The sequence below is a fragment of the Vombatus ursinus genome, unplaced genomic scaffold (assembly GCF_900497805.2).
Source record: "Vombatus ursinus unplaced genomic scaffold, bare-nosed wombat genome assembly UNPS02014813.1, whole genome shotgun sequence".
NCBI classification, from domain to species: Eukaryota; Metazoa; Chordata; class Mammalia; order Diprotodontia; family Vombatidae; genus Vombatus; species Vombatus ursinus.
Genome location: NW_020954591.1, coordinates 3,279,898 through 3,307,811, shown reverse-complemented (window position 1 = coordinate 3,307,811; position 27,914 = coordinate 3,279,898). Strand labels below are relative to the sequence as shown.

Here is a 27,914-nt window from a genome sequence, read left to right as displayed (position 1 = left end):
TTGGTGATTTCATGTGATTTTATAAATAATTAACAACAACAACACTTCTACTACTACTAATAATAATTACTAGCATTTCTATAGAACTTACTATGTGCTAGAAACTGTGCTAAGTACTTTACAATTATTACCTCATTTGATTTTGCTAGTTGTTAACTGAGTATTTCGTTCATGTCACATAATATGAAAAAGCAATTTGCAAACCTTAAAGCTCTATATAAATGTGAGCTATTATATATTTTGACCACTTATCCATTGCTTAATAGCTTTGATCTATTTAGAGAACAGAAACATGTAACTTAAATAATAGACTTTTATCAAACATACTTAAAAGCACAGGTTTTCCCTCCAATTAATGACTTCCCCTATCTTATCATAGCTACACTAATTTTATTCATGCAAAAGCTTTTTGTTGTTGTTCAGTCGTCTTCAGTTGTGTCTGACTCTTTGTGACCCCATTTGGGGTTTTCTTGGCAAAAATACTGGAGTGGTTTGCCATTTCCTTCTCCAGCTTATGTTACAGATGAGGAAACTGAGGCAAACTGGGTTAAGTGACTTGCCCAGGGTCACATGGCTAGTAAGTGTCTGAATGCAGATATGAACTCAGGTCTTCCTGCCTTCAGGCTCAGTGCTCTATCCACTGCACTGCCCAGCTGCCCCTTTTTACTTTTATATTATTGAAATTCTTGTATTTTGTGATCATTAATCCCTACCTCTTGCTGAGAATGCTCCCCTTATCAATAGCTGTGAAAAGTAGCTGATCGCTAATTTTAATGTGTTCTATTTTTGTTAAAGTCTGACGCATCCTAAAAGTAGCTATTATGAAACAATACCATCTATAGATTCTTTCTGCACATTATAAGAATGATTTTAAACATAAAAACACAGGATGTATGGCAACATATAAAATATGTATGCCAACATATGTAATATTATACACATACAACACGAGAGATATGGCGGCTACTTCCAAGGGTCTTACTATTAAACTATTTCATGATTACCATACCTCTGTAAGTCTTCTCAGTTTCTTGATCTGTAAAATGGAGGATATTACTTCCACTGTCTACTTCACAGAATTGTTGTAAATTATGTACTCTCAATTGCCTTTTTGGTTTTGAAAGCACTTGTAAATCATAAAATGCTCTACAAACATGAGCTTTTACAATAATGAAAACAGTAACAAATTAAAGCAATAAAGATATCATTAGAATTTCTGATGGCATTGAAAAATCTATTTCTCAGGAAATCTGAAATGGGAATATAAACTAAAAAAAATTTAACTATACTATTTTTCTACATCTATAAAATCTTTATGAATATGATATACCCATACACCAAGGACATCTTTGCTTTGGGGGGTCAATTTCCTAACCCCTGCTCCCATGCAAGGTAGGCTATTTTTTCCTGAAACAGTATTGAGACAATCCTTGAGACATGAATGGCTCAGGGTAATAAAGGCTCAAATTGTTGACATCATTTCTGGATTACAAAATAGTCAGGAAGAGCTCCAAGTACTCCCTGAGACCAGACTGGTGGAAAATGATGGACAACTCAGACAAGGGAGCTTTGCTCAGCAGAATCAATTTGACATGTCCTCAATGCACATCATTGTTGAATATGTGTCTCCTGCTGTGCTAAGTAAATCTCATTTTGTTAATATGTTGAACGACCTATGACTATCTCATTTGGTTCCAATATCAGACATAAACTTACAGTCTATTGACCTGAGGTAAGCACAGCCCAGAAACCCCTGCTCAAACACTGAGTCAGGAATAGGAAGGTTTTTCTCTATGATATTCTACTACAGCGCACACTTTCGCAATCATACAACTGACTGAAACAGGCCAAAAATACAAGAATCTATTATGCTTATTCTTTGTTGACTAATTTGATTTGTTGACTAAAATAATTTTGTTTCAGAGAACAAAATATAGACTTGAAAGCTCTTATGTACTAAGATATGGATTGCATGATAGAGACAATGGATAACTCTTCTGATTATTACTATCACATGATAAATGATAAAACAAGGATATAAATGTTTGTCAAGGGTGTCTACTACTGTCATGTAGCACAGAATCCAAATAGAAGAGAGATACCCTATAAATGATGATGTCCCTACAGATGACACTGTTTGTGAATGACATTAAGTTCCTTTCATCAAGACCCAGAACACTATAATAACTCTTTAATAAGATTTACAACCATTCACAAGAGTTCAGCCTAACAATTCATACAGAAAAATCCCAAATGGTGATGAATGCCCGTTGTCCCAGCTTTGATATAATTTGGTAATTCAGAACATATATTGAACAGACACTGAAGACAGACAATGAGATGGGTCCAGAGCTGAATAGGAAAAAGAGAATAAGCTTGATTCCATTTGGGAAATTACATAGTGCTTTCAGCAATCCGCAAGCTGCTTCCTGAGACAAAATCCCATCCTTTTTGTCACCAGTATTCTTCCAGTGATGCATTATCACTATGAATCATAGAAGACCACAATTACCGAAGAATCAAAAGTGTATGGATTGAGGGGAGTAGGGGAGAAGGGAGAGTCAAGCTTGATTTTTATAATTATACAGAGTTTCGTTTCTACTGTTACACTGCTGTTCTTTACTTTTACACTGTTGCAATCATCCATATTGTTTTCCTGGGTCACCTTTTCTCACTTTTCATCCATTCATGTAATTTTTCCCATATTCCTCATATTTACTGTTTTCTTACCACACAATATTATTGTATCAATTCATGTATGGTCTCTTTAGCCATTCCCCAAATGACAGGCATTTAATTTGTTTTCATTCCTTTGCTACTGCAAAAAGTGTTACTGTGAAGATTTTGGTATATGTGGGGACCATTAAAAAAATCACTTTACTCTCCGGGGTATGTTCCTAGCAGTGAAATCTCAAGGTCAACGAGAATGGATGGACATTTTAGCTACTTTTTTTTAGCTCAGTTACAAATTACTTTCCAGTTTGGTTGGACCAATACCCAACTTTCCATAGATCCTCCAACTCTGATTATTTCTATCTTTTGTCATCTGGGTAAGAAGTGAAACTTTGGAGTTGTTTGTATTTGTATTCTTAGTGACCTGGATCAGTCTTTACATGATTTTCAATAGTTGATACTTTTCCTTTTGATGACTATTTGTTTGTTTCTTTGACCATTTATTTATTGGAGAATGGTTTGTGGTCTTCTAGATTTGTACTAGTACCCAAGATGAAAAAAGATTTTTTTCCTCCAGTCAGCCATTTCCCTTCTTATCCTAGTTATGTTAATTTTGTTCTTGCAAAAGCTTTTCAACTTCATGTAATTTAAGTTATCTATCTTATATTTCATTAGCACCCCCATAGCCACAGCTACAAAAGACAGCCTGCTTTGGTTCTCTCAAAGCTAAAGATTTTAAATTCTTGCATTTCCCAATATTTCAGCTGGCTGCTTCCCTCTGTAGATCTTTAGTATGGGTGAGTAAAGGACATGGTCATATGTATATATAATACATATCTTTCAGACAAAAATATATCTCTGATCAGACTTTTGCTCAAAAAAGTTGGAGAGAAGTAAGAAGGGATGGAGACCTACTTTCTTATAGCTATGTTTTTAAAAATAAAATAACTTCTGGAGAGCTTTATCAGTGATCTTCACACTAAGATACTTTCTTGGGTTAGGCTGCTTAGAGATTTGTTGTTCTTTACATTTGTAAGGAAAGATCCAATCATCACAGATTTGGAAGATTTAATGGTTCAAAGCAGCAGGATTTTTCACTCCCCAAAAAAGGCCACAGATGCCCCTGTACACATTGTTGGAAGTTAGGAGATGTGCCATGGTTTCTTTCTAGCAATCATGTACAGTTTGAGCTGACTTTAATCACTTAAGAAAAATAATCACACTGCAAATGCCATCTGGGCAAAGAGGGCTTTTTTGGCAGATTGCTTGTACAACCAGCAGAGAAAAGTACTAAAGACTGAAGCTTGACTGGGGTGGGAGGAGACGTAGAGGAGAGACAAGGGAAAAAAAAACCTCCTTGATTTTCAGATTCTTTAGCCAATATAAAAGGAAGAGACTGAGAAAAGTAGCCCTTACCTTGAGAAATCTCTTTCTTTTCACAAGGTACTAAGACAATGAGAAGATAAATATTACCATGTTCCCCTTCCATTGCTTGTCCTTGCTCATCAGGTTACTCTAATAACATAGTGTTCAAAGTTGATAACTGGAGTTAACTGGAAAAGATATGTCATAATCTCTTACTAAATTTTTAGCTTCATGTATGTGATCATCTATAGCCATGGTGTCAAACAAATAGAAATTGTTGTTCAGTCATTTTCAGTCACGTCCAACTCTTTGTGACTCCATTTGGGATTTTGTCGGCAGAGATACTGGAATGGTTTGCCATTTCCTTCTCCAGCTCATTTTCAGCTGAGGAAACTGAGGCAAACAGGGTTAAGTGACTTGCCCAAGGTCACACAGCTAGTAAGTATCTGAGGTCAGATTTGAAGTCAAGAAGATGAGTCTTCTGACGCCAGGCCCAGCACTCTAACTATTATACCACCTAGCTTCCCCATCAATAGATATTAAGGATACTATTGTCAGGGATCCCAGAGCCAACAGGCCTATCCAGGGGTTCATACTGATCAGAGGAATATTGGTATGCCACTTTGCTAATCCACAATTAGATGTTCCTGGAGTTCAGAGGATAATGTCTTATTTTTTTTTCTCTCTCTCAGCAAGGAATACAGAACTTCTTATGCAAGAATTGCTTAATAAATGTTTGTTGAATTGACTCCCCTGCTCCTTTATGTAAGACCTAAACATTACAACACAATTTGATCAAATTGATATGACTGCTACCAAAGAATTTTACTTCCACAGATTCTATAAGAAATTCAACTCGTAGAAATCCTCCATGAGTTAATCCTTTAGGTTCATGTGATATTTTTAAAAAAACAAACTCATTTCAGTTCAAATCAGTTTACACATGGAAAACATTCTGCAAACCTAAAATTGCTCTATAAATGTCAACTAAATAAATGTCAAATAAAAAAGGAGAGAGGGAAGAACACTTGAGGATGCTATGCAATTGAGAGTAGCGGCCCACTAAAGAAAAACGTGGGCTCCATGAGACAACTGGTTACAGAGGCTGCCAATGTCTTATTGGACATGAAGGAGCACAGCTCTGAGGGGAACCTTGGGAAAAGACAGTTTATTCTCTCCACTGCTTAACAATGCCAAGACCGTCCACAGTTGCCACTTCAGCAAACTGCTTATGTGAGCAGATTTGTCTTTTCCCCAAAAGCCATACTAAAGCCTCCCACAGTCCGTGAAGAAGTAGATTTGTTCTTTCTGGGCACCAGAGTAGAAAAATCTTCCTGTCTTAGTCTCCAATTCCCCTGCAGTTCCTCACTACTCCTCAGAAAACTCCTATGAAGGGGGCATGCCATAACACCACTATGAATTTTTTGAGAAACAAATTACAGTATCAACAGAATGGTTTTGGAGGATTCAACTAGGGGAGGGGGGAATTAAAAAAAAATCCCAGTGGTCTTCTTGGGATACATCTATTCACCATGAAGATCTTGAAGAACGCGTGAACAAAAGTAGCCACTGTAATACCTTACAGTCCAGGTAGATCCTGGAGAAGATGGAGAAGGGAGTAGAAATCTTCATACTTACTCCAGAAAACACCTTGTGGTATAAGCCAACAAAAATCCATGATTAGCTAGAAGGAGGACCCCAGCCAGAGTACTTTAAAATTCCTTTATGCGCAGTATGCAGAGATTTGAGAAGAACCTACAGAGTTACAACGTGACACTCACTTTAGAAAAGACCATGAATTAAAATGTGGAACAAGGAGAAACCACTTTTAAGAGTTAGGTCATTCAAAGGTATTTACTCTTGGCAAGTGGGAAAATAAAACTACAGAACACTCGAGTGCTTGAGATTCTAATTGTTATGTCCATTATAGGTTTTGGTTTGGTTTCTTGAATATTTGTTTTACTGCTATTACATACACATACATTTATCTATTATGTCTCCCTTTGGAATGCTGGTGTTATGAATAAAGGGTACACATGTGCAGAGGTCACTTAAATTAGGTTGTTCTTGAAACAAACTATATGAAAAATTAGATGATCAGTTTTTTCCTTTTAGTACCATGAGTTACCTACCACTAGTACAAAGAAGATAATTATACTGGTTAATTAACCACCTTACAAAATGGCACCTGAATTAAAATGTCTGGAAGTAACTTGAATTTTTGAAGTAAGAAAGCATTAGCATTGAGTCAAGAGTGCTAAAATGATTTTTTTTAAAGTGGCAGAAGACAACATCAGCGTCATGTTCATCAAGTGTAGCAAACAAAAATGAAGGTGTATATTTATTAATATGCAATTTATGGATTTTGTAATTTCAGTTCGCTTATTCAGTGATCAAATGAGCCCCCCAAGAAAAGATATCAAACATAAGAAACTGAAGAGATCAATTGGTTCTTATCACCAAGAATTCATCAAAGGATTCCTTAAATAGTGAACTCCCTACATTACGTTTCTTATAATTCAATACATTTGGAATGTCAGAAGTCTTGTTGAATTCTGATATATTGATGATACTTAGTCTATGTATCCTTGGAGCCTAGACCTTCAACAGGCCAGGGAAAAATAATCACTAAGCTTCTTCATCCATATTTACTTTTATCAGATCATGGTTAGAAGAAAAAAAAAACATAAGGCAAGTGCAAAGGTCACAAATCATGTAAAAACCCAAACGGCCAACCTCAATTAACTATGCTTATTTGTAAAATTCATAAAGCATGAACATTTGGGAACCTATACAAACAGATCCCAGAAGAAAAATTCATTCTTCTTGGAGTAATGGCATTCCTGAAACTGCCTTTCCTTTTTAATTCAAAAATTCTAAATTTGCCAATAGAATAGGATATTATATATACCGCTTATCCTTCTGAGAGGTTAAACTTATTTACCCATATGGGTAAATGGTAATTAACTTTTAATTTGACTCCTTAATTTTGTTTGACTTTTAAATTGTATTATTCATGTAAATATTCCAAATCACTATGGTAAAATATATTATTTTTCAAAGGATACTAAGATATAACAATCCAGAGATCTATTATCAAAAATGGATTAGAAAGTCCTAACTTAAAATTTTTTAAAAGAAAAATAATTTCTTGGAACAACTTTCACATCTTACTCTATATTTATGGAAGTTTCTGTTGGCTTATATTACTTTATAATTTTAATATTAGTAGTAACTTTATGAAAAGTAGATGGGAGGTCATGTAGTCCAATTCCCTGTAAGTTATTTTAAAGTCTTATTACCAAGCCTACGAATTCAAGAGACATTAGCATATATATGAAAAACACCTGTAATTTTTATACCTCAATTTTTTAAACACAATATTATAAAAACATACCTTTTTAACTTCAGTCAGTCAGAAGTTCTTCACTCTTTAGGTCTGTGTTTAAAATCTTTAACATTTTAATACATCACTTTACTAGAATTTACGCAGGTACAAAGACATAAAACCTAATCTGAATCAAATAAATTAATTATAGTGTCATCTCCTGGCTACTGTTATGTTTTGACTCACTTCATGCTTGGACCTCATGACATATTACTTCTTATCATAATAGACAGGGGTGGGCTGGTAAATATTTTCAACTGGCTCTCAGGTGGGAAAAAGTGTGTCTGCACAACACATTTTTAAGTTCAATTTACATTTAACATTTTCTCCATCACTTTTTTAAGTGTAGACAAGCAACAAAATAATAAATCAAGCTCTGATTTGTAGCATTACCAATTTCTAAGATGTGAATGTTCACACTGAAAATTTTAACAATTGGCTCCTACAGCAGTATGATCTGGCTCCAGCATACCCCTGGAGTGGGTATGATTGACAGTATTAAAATTGTAAATATATACATGTATGTATTTATATATGTGTACATTAGTGTATAAACATATATATGTACATACATAATTATTTATATATGCCTATATTTTATATGTGCCTCTTATTTATATGTATATATGTATATTTGACTAACTATTTAAACTCTACCCATAATTTAGTTTTACTTGACTCTCCAAATGGTCAATTCTGTTAAACTATGTAAGGCAAATCCTTCAGAATGCTTCAGAGTGAAACAATTTAAGCAACAAAATATTTTCCACATGCCCACCTAGTCTAACATCTCATCTTTTAAGCCTTTTAGTGACAGAGAATTTGGGAGAAAATACATTTCCAGAAGCTTCTTACCTGCTTCCCATCTAGGGTATACAGGCGCTTAACCACTCCTGAATCCAGTTTGATGGCATCAGTTATATCAGTGAGAACCTGCTCAAATGAATGAGCGGTCTTCTTGTTGAGCAGAATCCGGACAGCTTTACGTGGCTTCACACCACTTCTGATGATGGTGACTAGTTTGGGCCGAATGAAATCCTTATTCTCCCTCACATCCGAGGGGCTGCCTTTGGCGGTGGCAAGCGAAGACACCGTACGGGAAGCAGAAGTTGTCTTGACATTTACTGACCAGTTAGGGTTTACATTCTTAGTGTACTCCAGTTTTTTGAAGGGTTCTATTGAACCACATACATAACTCTCTCCTAGAAAAAGAAAGGGGAAAAAATGATTAATTCATTTATTTGATAAATGTAAACCGATTTCCTTTTTTTCTCTTTATCCTCTGGTTTCTTCTCCTCTTACTAGAGGCAAGAGCCAGCTGCAAAATTTAAAAAAAGAAAGTGTGGTTTAATGGTCAATAATCAAGGAAGATAAGATGGTCACTTCTATTCTGGCTCAGTCAATGACATGCTGGATGAATATCAATCTAAAAACTTTTCTATAGTGGTTATTATACATAAGGCACTGTGCCAGGTGATATAAAGATGAAAAATGATAGCTTCTGCCCTCAAGGAACATTCAATCTAGTGGATGAATGAAAATTAAATATTTTTTGTATGTCAACCACTATTCTAACTGATACTGATACAAATAGAAAAGTGAGACAGATCACATTCTAGTTAAAGAAGACAACACATACATGACAATTCAACTCTAGGATAGAAGGAAAGGCCCCAAAATCCTGAGGGTTCAACAGCAGGATGGATAGCAAAGCCCAGTGTAGGTAGAGATGGGGAGACATTTGTGCAAATAACTAAAATACAAATCAAGATATGATTAAGTGGGTACAAGAAGTCATAAAGAACAGCAGGGACATCTTGAAGGAAGAAATAGAACTCGACCCTGAAGGATGAAAGAATTTTCATCAGGTGGAGTTGTGGAAGGAATTCATTCCAGGCAAGTAGAGCAGTATGCAGAAATGCAGAGAGGTAAGAGCAAGGAAAGAAAATACTGCAACTTGGATGAGTAGTATGTGAAGGACAGTAACATGAAACAAGACTGGAAAGGTAGGATAGAATATGCCTGTGGAAGATCTTGAATATTTAGTTAAGGAGTTTGTATTTTATCCCATAGTCAATGAAAAATAGGATTTTGAGAAGGGTAATGACATAGTAAGGCTAATGCATTCAGAAAATGAAAAGCAGAAAGAAGGACAGACTGGAGTAGGGGGAAACACCAGAGATAGAGACCAGTAAAGAATCTTTTACAACAGTCCAGATAGGAGGCAATAGGAATCTGAACTAGATTAATGAAGTGGCAAGAAGGGGTTGAATGATAATAAGGATAGTAATAACAATAACAATAGCACACATTTATATAATGCCTACTATGTGTCAGGTACTGTTCTAAGTGCTTTACAAATCTCATCTCTTTTGATCTTCACAACAACTGTGGGATTTGGATACAAGAACTATTTTAGAGAGAGAATTGATGGAATTTGGCACAGTGCTAATGTCAATAAAAAAAGAGAGGCAATTTGAGGGAAAAGTGAGTTCAGTTTTGGACATCTCAAGATGAGATGTGGGCAGGACATTCAAATAGAGGCAACTAGAAGATGAATACATAATTTTAGGAGTTACTTCCATAGACGCAGTAATTCAAGCCATGGGAATGGATTAGCTTGCCTCAGGAGTACAGAGAGCAAAAAAAGAACTCAACTATAGGACTGAACTATCAGGGACCTTCAAACCTAAAGGATAGAAGGAAGGTCTAATGAAAAAGACAGAAAAGGAATAGTCAAAGAGAAACCTATTCTGATATAATGTTGCCATAGAAGCCCAAAGGAGGAGAAAGTTATCAAGAAAGAAGAGATGGTCTACCCATGTGAGCTGCTAAAGAAACATCAAAGATGATGAGGAATGAGAAACCACTGGATCTGACAATTAGAAACAGACTATTCCTTTTTCTGAGATTTACAAAACACTTTCATCACAACAGCCCCGGGAGGTAGATAGAATAAGTGCTATTATGGTATTATCATCCCCATTTAACAGATGAGGAAATAGGCTTAGATTGGCCCATAAATACACACTCAAAGTTTGGGACCTGGGACTCCAATTCAGAGACCAGTGCTCTCCTATACTGCTCCTGATATGGTCAACGCTCGTGTGTGGTCTACTTTCTTCTATCATACCGGAATAAGATATTACATTATACAGTATTTAAATGTTTACAAGGCACTTTACACAGTTTCCTTTGATCCTGACAATATGTGAAATAGGTAATACTATATTATTCTTTTTTACTGACTGACAGATTCAGAAGAGTCAAGTTACTCACGCAAGGTCACAAAGCTAGTAAGTAGCAGAGACAAGATGTGCGCCCTGAAAAATCTGGACTCTTCCTACAGCACTTCATTGCTCCTTGTAGCCTAACCTCAGAGAGAGCAGTTTCAAAAAGGGACAGAAGTCAGCCTGCAAAATTTTCCAGAGAAAGTAGTGATGAGGATGTGAGAACAAAGGGGAGGCTATAGTATTCTTTTTAGAATTCTGGCAGCAGAGAAGAGAGGATGTTGCATGAAAATTTTAACAAGATAAAATAAATGCTTTTTTAACATTGGAGATATCTAAACGTGTTTGTAGCCAGAGGTATCAGTCACTGGTGGAGAAGTGAAAGAATGAGGGCCAAGCAAAATTCAAACCACAATTAACAGATTAACAGGCCGGAGGGAGGTGTGGTGGGGAGGGGAAAGAGGAGACAGAAAGTCTGGCTGAGGTCAAAGCCAAGCTCACAAAAGCAACTCAACTAGAGGGCTAGGCAGGAAGTCATGAATTGTGTCCAAGGGAAGAATGGAAGTGGGAGGTGAAGGGGAGGTGTGTGGCGAAGGGATGGAGAGGGGGGACAAAGCCTTGAAAACCATTAGTTTGTCTCAGCCTAAGTCAGATCCTATATGGCGGCAGCGAGCTATTTACTGACACCCCAACATTCTTCAGGCAGCTGAAAACAAATGGGGAAAGAGGCAATTAAGAGGGTAAGTTTGAAGATGAGGGGAGGGAGGAGACAGAGACTGAGGATACCAAGTCAAGGAAACAAGAACGTATTGAGTGTTGACCATATGCCAGGCACTATGCTAAGCCCTGTGAATATAAATGTGAACCAAAAGAAAGACAGTGATCTCAAACAGCATACATTCTAATGTGTAAAAGGAAGCTGAAAGGGGGAGATGGGGAAGGAGAAGCTACCCCACTCATACCAGACAAGCAGGAGAAAGTCTGGAGTCAAGAGGAGCTGGGAGAGAAATGAAGACATGACTGATCTGTACATTTTTCTTAAAAATGTAAGTTCTAGGAGGAAACAGTCAGAGGAGAATGAGGGGCTGTGATCAAGAGTACAATGAATCAATGACCATTCAGTAAGCACCTAGTATGTGCCAGGCACTATATCAAGCACTGGGGATACAAAGAAAGGCCAAAAAAAACCACATCAGTTTTTTTTTGCCCATCAGTTGGGGAATGGCTGAACAAGTTGTGGTATATGAATATAATGGAATACTGTTGTGCTGTAAGAAATGATGTGCAGACAGACTTCAGAAAAACCTGGAAAGACTTGAATGGACTGATGCTGAGTGAAGTGAGCAGAACCAGGAAAACACTGTACACAGTAACAGCCACAATGTGCAATGAATGACTAACTTTGATAGACACCTCTCTTCCTAGCATTGTAAGGATCCAAAGGTTTCATGATGGAAAATGCTGTTTACATCCAGAAAAAGAACTATGGAGTCTGAATGCAGATCAAAGTTATTATTTGCTCTCTCTCTCTCTTTTTCTGTTTGTTTTTTCTTTCCCGTGGTTTCTCCCATTGGTTGTAATTATTCTTTACAACATGACTAATGTGAAAATAGGTTCAATATGAATGTATATGTACAGCCTGTATCAAATTGCATGCCATCTTGGGGTGGTGGAAGGGGAAAGATAGGGAGAAAATTTGGAAGTCAAAATCTTATGGAAGTGAGTGTTGAAAACTAAAAATAAATTTAAAAAAAAAGGCCAAAGATACTCCCTGCTGTCAAGGAGCTCACAATCCAATGGGGGAGAAAACATGTAAATAACAATGTACAAACAAGCTCCATACAGCATAAGTTAGAGATAAGAGAGGGAAGACATTAGTATTAAGAGGGATCAGGAAAGGTTTTCTGAAGAATATGGGTTTTTAGCTAGGACTTTGAAACTTGAAGGAAGACAGGGAAGTCAGAGGATGAAGATGAGGAAGAGAATTTCTGGCATCAGAGATAACTAGTAAAAATACACAGAATTGGGAGATGGGGTGTCTTGTTAGAAAAACAGCAAGGAGGTCAGTGTCACTGGTTCACCACCTATATGAAGGGGAATAAGGTTTTAGGTGACTAGAAACATAGGAGGGGGGCAAGATTATGAAGAGCTTTGAATAACAGAAAGAGGTTTTTATATTTGATCATGAGAGTGATAGGAGTCATTGCCAGTTATTGAATGGGGGCTGGGGTTATAGGATCAGACCTGTGCTTTTTGAAGATCAAATAATGGCGAAGTACAGAAGGAAGAGTTATTAGTTTTAACAAGGAGAAAAGTCTACCTCATTCTCTAAGATTGGAATAAAAGAGCAAAGAATGGGAGAAGACAAGAATTGTGAGGTGGAGAAACAGATAGATGGGAGTTCCTATGTGGTGACCTTGGTTTTCTCAGTAGAGAAGGACCTAATGTTACCTGTAAGAGAAGGAAAATGGATAAATCTAACAATGCACAATGTGCCCTTAGCTTTTTCATTTTCAAAATGGTCATAGTAATAATCAAAATATTTGATTATTTGACATACGTGATATTGATTTCAGAAACAAAACGCTTACAAATCCCAAAGAAAATGCTCTACATTCCACAACAATCACTTGAAAGCTTTAAATCCCAAAGAACTGTAAGATAAAGAGGCAGTTGCTATATTTGAGACAATTTTACTGTCAAATAATAGCTTCTTAAATTAAATAATTATGTTCAGTAGTATATGGTTTTGAAGAAACATGATATATACATATATGCAAATTTATCTCATGTTTATAGTCTATTCTTAAATTCTCATATGAACAGAGCCATCATTCCTTACCTTCTCAATGATCATGTACACAGATGTGCTGGGCACATAGAGATGTTCAATAAATACTTTTTGACTAACATATGAATATTTGGGGGTGACCAATACTACTAAAACTGCATCTTGAAAAAATATATAAATTCAGGAATTGCTATTACTTTAAAGGTCAGACCAACATGAACAGAATTTTGCTTTTTTTTTTAGGCAATTGGGGTTAAGTGACTTGCCCAGGGTCACACAGCTAATAAGTGTCAAGTGTTTGGTCTGAGGTCGGATTTGAACTCAGGTCCTCCTGACTTCAGGGCAAGTGCTCTATCCACTGCGCCACCTAGCTACCCCTAAAATTTTGATTTTCAAAAATTAGAGTTCTTAGCAAAGAAGTTTAAAAGACTGAAATTTACCAGTAATGAGCAATTAAAAGGAAGGCTAATATATTTTTTAAAAATTAAAAAAAACCCCACAAGTTTTAAAAAGGAAACTACATAATAAAATTGACCCAGAATATAAATTTCTTAAAGGTGAAGAGATTTTAAAAATAAGTAGATTTTAAAATAACCTTTTCCACTCCATGCTACTAGAGAAAAACCTTTTATCTATTACATAAATTTAATAGATAAAAAGAATGAAAGACTTAAGCAATTACTGCTAAAATGGTCTATGACAAATCCAACAGGGTCCTTTTATTTTATCTATGTCCCTGTCCAATATTTTTAAATTAATAGTTTGGCCATCCAAGGTCACAGAACAAGTACTTCATAGTAAATAAGTAAATAAATGACTAAACCAGGGTTTAAAGATTTTGAAATTACAGGCACTCATTTTTAAGAAACAACTGATTTATATAAATAAGTTCTAAAAGTATATAACTTCTTTTTTAAACTGATAAAAATGTCTCCCTAGGTAACACACACACACACACACACACACACACACACACACACACGCACACATACATCCCGAAACCAATCTTTTCTAATCACCCAGAGATTGTCATGCCTCCTGATTGTGTTCCTTTTTTCAAGGCAGATGTACATAAAGTTGTGAGGCTATGATTTTAGAATAAAAGCAAGGTCTCAGAGATAAACAGAGGAAATGGAGGAAAGGGACCTGGGTTCAGAGTTAGAAAACCAGTGCTAGCCCTGGTTTCGCCACTAAATAGCTATCATTTGACTTCTTAGAATCATTTAATAGCTATCATTTAAGCTCCCTATATCTCAGTTTCTTCATCTGTCCATTGAGAATATTACCATTTTCCCTACCTACTTCACAAGGTTGCCATGGTGATCAAATGCAGTAACAGACAAAAGGCCCTTTGCAAAGCTGCAAGTGTCAAAGATCACATGGAATTCTAGCAAATGTCATTATTATACTATTGTTCAAATATACCTAACCATTATTAGCAGACATTCAACTCAGGTCTTTCAGCTCCATCGCCCATACTTCAATTCAAGCCAACAAAAGTATGTACTATGCTATTCTTTTGCCTTCCTTTGTATCCCCAGCACTTAGCACAGTGCCTGGCATACAGTATGAGATTAATAAATGCTTTTGACATTGACTGACTACTATGTGTAAGGCAAAGTATGGGGCACTGAGAATACAAATGAATAGATGACAAAAACATAATTCCTCCTTTAATGAACCAAAATTGGATATCAAAAGGGAAGTTGGTACCAAGTAGAGATGTGCATTTCCCAAGTCAGTTTTTCTCATTTGGAGTTAGAGTAATGATCATTAAAGATTAATTTGATCAGGGGATGTTGGTTCACATATTACACACTGAAGGTACTGAAATTAAAAGTCTATAACTGAGAAAAGCTTCCATTAAATAGAGGCCTAGTGTATGACTTTATATGTATGTGGAGTGGACCATGGTTTCTCAAGGACTCTAGCAATGGGTGGCAGGTCTTTCCAAACAAGGAAGGCTTTCTGTACTGGCCTGAAGGTAAACTAAGGACAAGTCTAGCTTGGTTTGGAGAGGCTTAGTCATGGCAAAACAACAAGTCCATATTTTTGATCAGAGAAATTGCAAAGACTGCCTGCTATGGTGGAGAGGAAGCGGCAATCAGCAGCAATGAATCTACATAAGTCCTGAAATAGGACAACATAACCAATAGCGATGTTTTAGGAAGCCAACAAAATTACAAATGGAAAGAACTCTATTTCTCATCATTTTTCAGCCAACAGGTTTAAATAATTTATCAATGGCTCTAAGCTCCCATAGAACAGGAATTATGAGATTTGTCTGTACACTAAGACTCCACAGCCTTGCCCTACCCAAATGGCCAATTGGCAGCAGTTCTTCCTTCAAAAAAAATTTATTTTTTTTTAAAGGTAGTGATATACACCAGCACAGGACCATCTTGTACTTCATTGAAAGCTTAGACACTTGGTAAGTGAATTAGAAACAAAATTTTAAAATATAAGAATTAAACAAATAGTCATCACAAACCATTTAGGGTGGGGGTAATATATACAATATTGTGAGGGATAATATATACAATACTACATAAGAGAAAAAAAAGTCAAATTCAGAGGTATCATTTCAATGCTGCTTTTTACTTACTCCAAACTACCCTAAGTTCTATTTGATGCTTACATGTCTATAGCACTGGTCCAAATAAAATAGCAGCTCTAAATCAAGTGACTTTTGCATGGAAGGAAGCTGACATACAGCTTTTTTCTACCCATTTGCAATGTTTATTCTGGGGGGGAGGTTTGAAACACATTGCTTGTTAGACCTCCATCCTCCACCACCACTGCCAAAAAAAAAAAAAAAAGATTTTTAATCTGCTGCTTCAAAGATAGAGAGACTATAAAAAGCCTTAAATGGCCTTCAAACTGTAACAGAGAATCTTTTCAGTTATGATAGAGACAGAGAAAATAAAACACCTATCTTACTACTTCTCTACCAATCTGTAATGGATAAAAAGCAAAAAAATCCAATGTTAAGAATGATCTTCTAGTAGGAACTTAAGACACATGTGATTAAAAAAAAAAAGTCAGAACAGTAAGAGCAAAAGAGGGAACATCTGCCTGAATTACTGTTGAATTTAAAAGACATTTCTAATAAAGTAAAAATTTTAGAGCCAGTAATAAAACAAAATCAGTCACTTAAAGTGAGGTGAGTTCCAACCTCACAACACCTAAAATACCAGAATGAGATTGTTTCTGCCCTGGAATACAGAGACATTTTAATGATTTCATAGCAAATAGGATTCTACACATAGGTCTGTATATGTGTTAGGATATTGGTAAAGGTGCCAAAAGTGTATCTTTTTGCAAAAAAACCCATGACACTTGAAGAAAATGCTTGAATGGTTCATGTTTTACCAAGTATAGAATTAGATGTGCTCCAGCAAAAATAGTTTAATAAAATTTCTATAAAGAGGACTTTCCCATTTGTATGGTGGAAAGCACATTGAATTATCAGTTAGGACCTGCTAGTCTTTCTACCTCTGTAATACTTTAATTCCTCTCTCTGACCACAATGTCCTATCATTCCATCTTTCTAAACCTGTTCTTCATTCTTAGGGGGACTCCAGTGACTCTATCCCTTCTGCTCCCCATCCCTGCTCTGACTTCACTTTCTTCCCTTTGCAATCTTGACCCTACAGTTAACCAGTTCAGTTATATAAATTGTCATTAACTTTAGAATTCCTTGCCCCCTTGTCCTATCATCATTCATCACCCCATACCCTGGATCACCCCCCACCCACCACCACCATCTGCTTTCTCTGCTCTTAAAGATCTGTTGATCAACATGGCTGAAGGACGTCATAACTATGCTGCTGAAGCCATTAAAAATATATGTTATCTAATTTCAACTGGGATCTCACTCATCCACAGCTATGCTTCTGTTTTTTTCTAGATTGCCTAATACATTTCCCATAGCTGCTATTTTGAACCTCTTTCTCCTCAGGCCTCCTGTGCCACTCTGCCCTTTCCCAGGTCCCCACCTCTCAGCAAATGATATATAAAATAGAAGCCATCAGCCGTGGACTTCGTCTGCCCCAATTCTATGTTTTAACATTCCTCCACATAACCCTTCATGCTCTCCATCGGTCTGGTTAATGAGGAGGAGATAACTCTTCTCACTAAACCATCTCCTTCACTTCTGCCCTTCATCCCAAGACCTTCCCCTTAACTGGCTCCTTCCCTGCTACTTACAAAAATGCTCAGTTCTCCCCTACCTTTAGTAAAAAAAAAAATATTCATGTGACATTGCCATCATGTCAAGCTATCCTAACTGTTTTATAGGAGTATCAATCTCCGCTCCCTTTTACAGACCAGAAAAGGCCATCTACTCTCATTGACTCTAATTCCTCTACTACTTTTTTATTTTTTTATTTTGTTGCTTTTTGGTGAGGCAATTGGGGTTAAGTGACTTGTCCAGGGTCACACAGCTAAGTAAGTGTCAAGTGTCTGAGGTCAGATTTGAACTCAGGTCCTCCTGACTCCAAGGCCAGAGCTCTATCCTCTGAGCCACATAGCTACCCCATACCTTCTGCTTAAATCCTTACAAACTAGCTTCAGTCATATCACTTCACTGAAACTGCTCTCTCTAAAGTTACCAAGGATAATTAATTACTCAATCCAATGGCTTTTTTATTCATTATCTTTCTTTACCTTCTTGCAGTATATAATACTGTGTATCACCACCTCCCCTAGAATAGTTTTTCCTGGGTTTCCATGATTCTGTCTTTGCCCTCCTGATTCTCTTCCTATCTGCATGACTGACTTGTTCTCACTCTTTGCAGAATGGTCATTCCATGTCACATCTTTTAATCATGAATATCATAGTGGCATAGAGCAAGAGCTCTGTCCTAGGACCCTCTTCTCCTCATTCTCCACTCTCTGACTCAGTGATTTCATCAGTGCTCTAGAGTTCAACTATTATATCTATGAATATGACTCCCAGATCCATATAGTCAGCCTTAGTCACTCACCTGAGAATCAATACCATATTACCAGCTACCTGTTGGACATCTTGGACTGGATGTCCTAGGGACATCTAAATTCAACATGTCCAAAAGAGGTCTTATTATCTTCCCCTCCTTCAAAACCTACTCATTCTCTAAACTCCCCTAATTCTGTTGAGTGTAAAGCCATCTTTCCAGTAATCCAGGTTTGCAACACTGGAGTCATCCTAGATTCTCCCCTCTCTTCTTTGGGACTCTTTGCCCCTTCCCCTGATTGCCTGGTTCCTCCACCTGGTTCCTCCCAGGACATCTTTTTTAAAGAAATATCCCAGATCAACCATGTCTTAATTCCTCTTTGGCCTCTACTCCTGAATATAGACTTTCTCTACCAGGCCACAGGAGCCTCCTCATGCTGGAAGTTCACTCTAGCTCTGGCTCTCTCAAACTCCGTCCCTGTGTCCTCCTTCCTCTAATTAGCCAATTCCTTCCAGAAACTTCATTTGAATGGAAAAGTCCAGGCCAGTCATGTCTTCCTTTCTTTCTGGGTTCTCCTGATTCTTTGGACTTTCTCTACCATCCTTTTACATGTGTCTATCCCTCAACAGAATATAAGCACCTTGAGGGCAAGGACTTTCTGTTTGTATTAGTATTCAGAGTGGTGAGCACAGTGGCTAGCACATAGTAAGCACCTAATAAATGTTTCTTGACTATTTGTTGATTTCTTCATCCCTCCCCCTTCCCACTAAATGTTTCCAAATCCTCTCAATGCCTTCTTTCCATTCACAATGCTTCTACCCTAGTTCTGGCCTTCATTTCCTCTCTTGGACTATGCAGTCTACCTCCCACACCATAGGTGTCAAACTTGAGGCCCACAAAACTCCGAACCAGATTAAAATATAATTGGAAAAATTTTAATAAAACAATAAAAATACAATATAACAGATAATGCTAATTTGTGGTTTTCTAAGTCAATATATGGAGTAGCCATTTCTATTAGAGTTTGACACCACTGGTCCACACAACTTTTTTTTATTTTGTTTTTTAAATTTATTTTATTTTTAGTTTATGAAATAAAACAAGCATTTCCACAACATAGTACAACAAAAGATGATTGCACATGAAACTGCAAATCTACTATGCACGACTTGCTATTCCTTTCAAATATACAACAAAATTATCATGTAAATTTTTTTCTTCCCTCCTCTCTCCACTCCCTCCCCAGAGATGGCTACCATTAGACACAAGTAGTTATATATAGGCAAAACATTCTATACATACTTCTGTTTATCAATTCTTTCTCTGCATGCAGCTAACATCTTTTTTTATGTCCTTTATAGTTAATTTGGGTATTTATAAGTCAAAATAACTTTGCTTAAAGTCTTTCTTAAAACAAGACTGCTGTTACTGTATACAATGTTCTCTTGATTCTGCTCATTTTGCTCTTCATTATTTCATGCAAGTCTTTCTATATTTTTCTAAGATTATTGAGGTCATCATTTCTTATAGCATAGTAGTATTCCATCACAATCATACATGACAACTTGTTCAGCCATTCCTCAAGTGATGGGCATCCCTGCAATTTCCAGTTCTTTGCCACAATGAAGAGAGCTGCTATAAATATTTTAGAACATATAGGTTCTTTTCCCTTTTTCCCTAATCATCTTTGAAAATAGACCAAGTGTATGGTATTACTGGATCAAAGGGTATAGGTAGTTTAATAACTCTTTAGGCATAATTCCAGATTGCTCTCATCCACCCCTCTGGAAAACAGGGGCTCTCCTAATATCTTGATATTCTCTAAAATGGTTTTATCTGTTCACAATTACACCAACAATGAATTTGTGTCCCAATTTTTCCACATCATCTCCAACATTTGTCACTTTCCCTTTCTATCATGTTAGCCAATCTGGTAGGTATAAAATGATATCTCATGGTTGTTTTAATTTGCATTTCTTTAATCAATAATGATTTAGGGCATGTTTTCATGTGACTATAAATTGTTTGATTTCTTCATTGGAAAATGTCCTGTTCATATGCTTTGACCATTTATCAACTGGGGAATGACTTGTATTCCTATAGATTTGACAAAGTTCTTTATATATTTTAGATATGAGACCTTTATCTGACAAACTTTCTATAAAAACATTTCCCCCTATTTTCTCCTTTCCCTCTGATCTGGGCTACATTTGTTTTATTTGTACAAAAACTTTAATGTAATCAAAATTATTCATTTTACATCTAACTTTGCTCTCTATCTCTTATTCATAAATTATTCACCTATCCATAAGTCTGATAAGTAATATGTTCCATGTTCTTGTAATTTTTCTTGTAAAATCTCTCTTTATATCTAGGTCATGCATTCATTTTGAGCTTTTCTTGGTAAATGGTGTAAGATCCACACAACTTTCAAAATAATCTTTCTAAAGCACAAGTCTACCCATGTCATTCTCCTGTTCAACAACCATCAGTGGTTGAGTCTGGGCTAAAATACAAACTCCTAAGCTTGACATTTAAAGCTCTTAATAGGAATTCAAAGCTTCAGCCTACCTTTCTAGGTTGGTTCCCATAGCTTAATTGGTCTCCCTGCCTCAAGTCACTCTACTCCAATCCATCATCCACACAATTGCCAAAGTGTCTAACCATGTCACCTCTCCCCCAACTCAATAACTGGTGGTTCCCTATTATTTCCAGGATAAAATATAAAGCCCTTTGTTTAGTATTTAAATCTCTTTACAACCTGCCCCCTGCCTACCTTTCTAGCCTTCTTTCACCTTCCCCCACTCCACATATTCTAAGAACCAGTCTTAATGGTCCAGACTCCACCTCTCATCTTCCGTGACTTTACAAAGGTAATCCTCCATTCTTGAAATGCTCTTTTCCTTCCTCACCCCCACCATCCCACTGCCCTTCTCACTACTGCCTCCCAGTTTCTCTGACCTCCTTCAAGACTCAGCAGTACCATCCTCTATAACAGTTCTTTCTCAGTGTCCTCAACTACCAGTGCCTTCCTCTCTCTAAAGCTATCTTTCATCTACTCTGTGCATATTTTGTATAGACCTATTTGTTTACATGTTGAGTTGCTCATCAGAAGGTGAGCTCCTTGAGAGCAGGGACTCATCTGGCCAGTATTTACATCCCCAGCACTTAGCATAATGCCCAACATACTAAGTGCTTGATAAAGTGTTGACTGAGTCACACAATCTACATTTCAGCCAAATAACCTGCTATTCTCCATAAATGACAATCCATCTCTTACTTTGCACAGGCTGGCCCCCATGACTGGAATGTACCTCCTCCTTAACTCTGTTTCATAGAATCCTTAGCTTTCCTCAAGTTTTAAGTCATGTGCCACCTTCTGTATGAAGTCTTTCTTGGTCGGTCCCCATCCCTTCTCAGTCGTTAGAACTCCCTTCCAGAACTCCCTTCCTCCTTAAATATCATTGTTGTTGTTGTTGCTTTTCAGGTTTTTCAATTATGTCTACTGTTTGTGACCCCATTTGGGGTTTTCTTGGCAAAGATACTGGAGTGGTTTGCCATTTCCTTCTCAGCTCATTTTATAGATGAAGAAACTTGAGGCAAACGGTGCCCAGGGTCACACTACTGGTAAATGTCTGAGTCTGAATTTGAACTCAGGTCTTCTTGACACCAGGCCTGGTGCTTTATCCACTGTACCACTTAGCTACACCCCCCCCCCCACACGCACACACTTAAATTGTCATGTATATACTTATCTCTACATGTTGAATCCTTTCTACTCCAACCTCACACTAGAATGTAAGCTCTTTGGAGCAGGGACCATTTATCCTTTTGTCTTTTCATCCCCAGAACCTAGCACAGTGTCTTTAACTTAATAAATGCTTATTGGACTGGATTGGCCCCAGCTCTGGCCCTGACACTTACTGTGTTACCTTGCACAATTCATTTATATTCTATGAGCCTCAGTTTTCTCACTTGTCAAGTGGGAATAATAATTACTCACAAAGTTGTTGTGAGGAAAATCATAAAGGACAAACACTTTGAGTTGAGCTAAAATTAAATCATTTAGATCTTGAAGGGACTTTAGAGACCTTCTATTAAAACTCTATATTTAGAGATGGGGAAATGAGATGCCAGAGAAGCAATGACTTGCTTAAGGTCATAGACCACACAGCAAGAATTTTGAACCTAGGTCTTCCAAATGCAGTGCCCTTTCCCCTACACATTATGCCATCACTTATAAAATTAAAAAAAAAAAGTCAGCTCCCCTAAAAAAAGTACTTCCCAGAAAGCTAAGACGGAATCTCCCAATAAAGAAGAAATTAGTATAGTGACCAACAGAATGGTATTCTAGACATAAAATTGCAGCATCTGCCAGGGAAGCTTTGCTGCCCCATCCTGAACCCACAATCTAGCTGCCCTCAATGTCACACCTGCAGTTCAAAGTTTGCCATCTTCTCTAGCAGAGGCAGGGCTAACTTACAACATCATATTTTCCCAGCAAGACATGATACTTAATGTGACATTCTCTAGCCTGAAAATTCCTGCCTTTGGAGGCTGCACCCAGGTCCTTACTTTACTTTTATCTGTAAATTCAAAATATATCATGCTGAGGTTATTTTGAAAGAGAGTAGTCTGGAATGAATTTTCCTTTTTTCTGGCATTGAAACCACTTCAATGCAAAATCCAACAACCACATTTTACTGCTGTTTTAAGGTTAAGATCTAGGAGAGAACTAAATATTCAAGTCTCTGCCATCCCATAGTAAAAATTCTGAAAAAAGGAACCCTGAGGTGAGCAGTATGAGAGAGTGCAGTTTACTGAAAAAGCATAAAGTGCCTTCTGAGTACACCCAAACTACACAGAATACCCACTTAATCATAGCATGCCTGGGAATGCCCTGATTTAAGAAGGACATTTTGATTGCACTGCTAAACACTGGGAAGATTCCCTAAGGTGGTTTGTGGACTTTCCTTACCTGGAAATCTTTAAAAATATGATAACTTTGCAGTTTAAAAGCATTTTTGCCTCAAGAAGAAAAATGGGGCAGACAACTTCTGAAAGACTACATCCTGATTCTCTGAAAAGAACAACAGTTAAGGAGCCAGGAGATCTGAGTTCTACAATCATTAGCTGTGTGATGATGGGAAAAAGTCACAAGATCTCTTTGAGCCTCAGTTTCCTAACTTGTAAAATAGAGGTAATATGTGCACTATCTAGATTTGAAGTTACAGAAACTGGGTTCAAATTTTGACACTGCTACTTATTTTCCATCTTACCCTGAAGAAGTCACCTCACCCCTTTATGGGTCCAAAATGAGGGGGTTGTATCAGATGATTTATGATTTGAGGTCCTTTTCAACTCCCAACCCTCACAGGATTGTTGCAGACAGAAGCAGTGGGAGATATTATTATTGTTAGTATCATTATATAGCAATCGGCCTTCAAGGGCAGGAGCTATAACCTCTGTGCTATTAGTCCTGACATCTTTGCTTCACTTCTTCACCGGATGAGAACTCAAATAACTGAATCAGCTACTCTTTTAAGCATCTTCCCAGGGATTGAGGGGGGGAATGAAAAACAAATTAGAAACCATTCAGAAAACACCATCAAGCATTTTCCCACCTCCATTTTTAAAATTAGTTAAGAGTCTTAATTGAACTACCACATGTTCTAAGACTGAGAAAAAGGCAGGGTTATGGATGTTTCATGGACTTGATTAGTCACCAAAAAGAAATGTCAATGAACAAGGATGATCAGCCATACATGCTAAGGCATAACCTCCCACTGTGGCTAGAAACATCTAGTCACCATTTATTTGAAGGGGTAAAAGAAGGGGCAAGGAAGAAGGCAGTAGCGAATAATGGTAGATTTTTTTCTGTTTTATTCTTTGTGTCTTCTCAAGTTATAAGGAACAAAAAAAAATTTGAGATGAAGTGAGGCTCTCCTCCCACCCCTACCTTCACCACCATTCTAATTAATGTTCCTGCATGAGACTTCTAGTTGTAGCAAAGTCAGGGCAGGAGGGAAGAGGGATATGGTAACAGATCTGCTTGAGGATAGAAATGGGATCATCAATTCCCTTTGTCAACCCTGGTTCTTCTCAATGCAGAGGACTGACAAAACAACTTAGAGCAGTATCCGTGGATATGTGGTTAAGAAGATATAAAAGGTGACTGTATCCAAAGAGGGCAACTAAGTAGTCCAGTGGATAGAGTGCTGGGCCTGGAACTCTTCCTGAGTTCAAATCTGGCCTCAGACACTTACTAGCTGTGTGACCCTGGGCATACGGGGTTATAAATATTGACAAATATTTTCTTATTTGATCCAGCACGTTGCACCACTATATCCAGGTCACATCTGCAGTATTGTGTTCAGTTCTGAGTGCCCAGTTTCTAGGAAAGGGTGCTGAGTTTGCCTCAGTTTCTTCATCTGTAAAATGAGCTGGAGGAGAAAACAGTAAACCACTCCAGTATCTTTACCAAGAAAACCGTCTGAAATGACTGAGCAACAGTAACAAAATCCAAAGTACTTTGAATTCTTTTGATATATCTGTATTCTCAAGGGTGGCTATCAATTATCTAATATTTGTTGAGCTCCAACTATGTGCAAGGCACTGCCAGATGTTGTGGGGATTCAAAGAAGTATGAGACAGGTGTCCTGCCCCCAAAGACCTTGAAACCTAGTTGGGACTCATACTGTCAAAGATTTAGAGCAGGATGGGACCTTAGAAGCCATGTAGTCCAGTGCCCTCATTTTACAGATGGGGAAATTGAGGCCAGAAGGAGTTTAAGTTGCCCGAGATCATCTAGGTAGTAAGCATCAGAGATGGGGAACCAAACTCAGACTCTCTGGTCTGACCAAGAGCCAGTTACTACAAAATCTTGGTTGCATTCAGCTTGTACTTTAAGGTTTCTAAAACACTTCCCCAACAATAACCCTGAGAGTTAAGTAATAGAGAGGTTATTAGTTCCATTTTACAGAGGAGAAGACCATCTTATAGTAGTGATTGGACTTGGCCAAGGTCAAGGTCAAACAGCTACACAGAATCAGAGTCAGGATTCATACCCAGGCCCCCTGATTCTAGATTCAATGCATCTTCTACTGCCAAGCAGACAAAAGCACATGAAAGGCAGACAATGGTTAAGTGATAACTGAGTGGTGCAACGTTTTAGATGATTTCTTAGAGAGGAACAGGTCACCCCTGGGGTGTTTAGAGAAGGTAAGACTTCAAATGGCCTTTGAAAGGATGGATAAAACTTCAAGGTATGTGGCTGTAATGGCTTTTTCATGTAGAAGAGAAGGGTTCAAAAAAAGACCTGGAGGTAAGATAATATACATTTTCTTTTGGTGGGGAGGAATGGGGATGACAGTAAGTAGCCAAATTTAAACAAATCAGAGAGTTCATATTCAGGAACAAGAACAGAAACAAGAGTAGAAAGGTAGGTAGGGAACATATTTTGGTAAACTTTGAATGCCAGACTACATAAAATGTAGATCTTTATCTTGTCTGTAATCAGGAACATTGAAGGTTTAGCAAGAATCAAAGAATCATTAAGTCAGAGTTGGAAGGCATCTTGGGGAACATGTAGCCCAATCTTCCGGGCAACTAAGTGGTACAGTGGATAGAGCAATGGGCCTGAAGGCAGGAAGACCTGAGTTCAAATCCAGCTTCAGACACTTACTAGCTATGTGACCCTGGGCAAGCCAATTAACTGTTTGCCTCAGTTTCTTCATCTGTAAAATGAGCTAGAGAAGGAAATAGCAAACCACTCTAGTATTTTTGCCAAGAAAACCCCCAAATGGGGTCATGAAGAGTTGGACACACTACTGAAACAACTAAATGAGTCTAACCTTCTAATTTGAAGAGAGAAGAAACCTAGGCCCAGAAAGGCTGAGCAACTTGTCCAAAGCCACACAGGTAGTACAGCTAAGATTCAAACCCATGTCCTCCCCCACTTCAAGATCAGTGATGTCTCTATTATACTACATGGCTTCCAGTTCAGAGTGATAAAGAAACTTGACCAAGGCCATCCACAAGGTAGTGAGAGACCTAGAACTAAAACCAAGGTCTCCAGAGTCCTACCCATGACTTCTGGTAAGTCAAGCCTATATCTGCCTCTCTTTGCTCCCTGTGGCCTGCTGTGGTTTACTGCTTATATGTAACTGGCAGCTGTGCTGAGACTGATTGGAGAAGAAAGAGTGGGGGTCAATGCAATAAGTAAGAAGTGATCAGGGTCTGAACCAGAGGGTTTTGTAAGTAATGAGAAGGGGATAGAGGCAAGAGATATTATGAGGGTAAAACTGACAAGACTTGGCAAATTCTTGAATACAGGCAGGTAAATGGGAGTAAAGAAGAAGACTCCTACATTGTGAACTTGGTGACTGGGAAATAGGGAGTTTAGGAGGAAGGGTAGATTCAAGGAGAAAGATAATAAGTTTAGTTTTGGACATGTTTAATTTAAGATACCTAGGGAATATCCAGGTGGAGACATCTAGGAGGCAGTTAAAGATGTGTATGTATTCTGGATATGTAGACTTAAGAGTCATCTGAACAGAAATGATCATGAATCCATGGGATTTAATAAACTCACCAAATGAGCACGTGTAGATGTTGAAAGAAATGAGGAGAGGGTCAAGAACAGTGTCTAGGGGCACACTCACACAAAGGAGTTGGGACATGGATGATGAATGAGCCTGTAGGAAGCATCAGGAAGGATTCTTCATGCAGATAGGAAGAGAACCAAGACAGAAAAGTGTCAGGGATGTAAAGCCCTGGATTCACATCTCAGCTCTACTTTTCACTACCCATGTGGCCAGGGCAAGGCATCTGAGGTCCCTCCCAGGTCTAGATCTATAAGTCTATGAAAACCAAGAGAGGAAAAGGTATACAGAAGGAGAGAGTGATCAATAGTGCTGAATGCTATGGAGAGGTTGAGAAGGATAAAGATTGAGAAAGGGTCACTGGAGTTAGTAATTATGAGATCACTATTGACCTTGGTTAGAAGACATTTTGGGGACTATTGCAGTAGTAAGTAAGATGTGATCAGGATCTTAACCAGAGGGGCTGTTTGTCAAGCAGCGGGAAGTGAGAGCTAAGGAAGCAGAAGTAACGAATGTAAATGGCTAGTCTAACCTATCTGTGGCCTAAAGAAGTTTAGCCTATTTTTATTTTGGCCCCTACCTACTGCCAAGTTGTGCAGGCCTCACATAGGGTATCATACCCTTACCTGCAGGTGCTCTGCCCAAAGGAATGTAAATGTTGATTGCTGAAATCTCACAAAATATATTGGAGTTTACAGGTTAGATTTTTTTTCTTAAGGACTTTGACTTAAATCCAAATCACTGTGGCTTTCATTGATTGACTAACAATAAGTCCCAGGCCAATCCCTACCTGGTCATTTTTTGGGCCCAGGGTAGCTCAGAGTGATCCATTGAATGACTGAATGTAAATAGCAATTGTTTCTGTTTTGACCAGAAACCCTGAGGGTCTTCCCCTCTCAAGTTCATTTTTTTTTTTGACTAGGTAAT

The 27,914-nt window shown here is 37.7% G+C and overlaps 1 protein-coding gene across 2 annotated transcripts in view; it reads right to left on the bottom strand.

Annotated features, from left to right (window-relative positions):
• The window catches only part of DCLK1 (doublecortin like kinase 1), a 397,676-nt gene that overhangs the window by 361,907 nt on the left and 7,855 nt on the right, over positions 1-27,914 (bottom strand). For both annotated transcript variants that reach the window (XM_027835226.1, XM_027835227.1), the window contains exon 3: positions 8,282-8,628. In XM_027835226.1, coding sequence (XP_027691027.1) covers positions 8,282-8,628 — 347 coding nt within the window. The remainder of the gene's footprint in view (positions 1-8,281; positions 8,629-27,914) is intronic.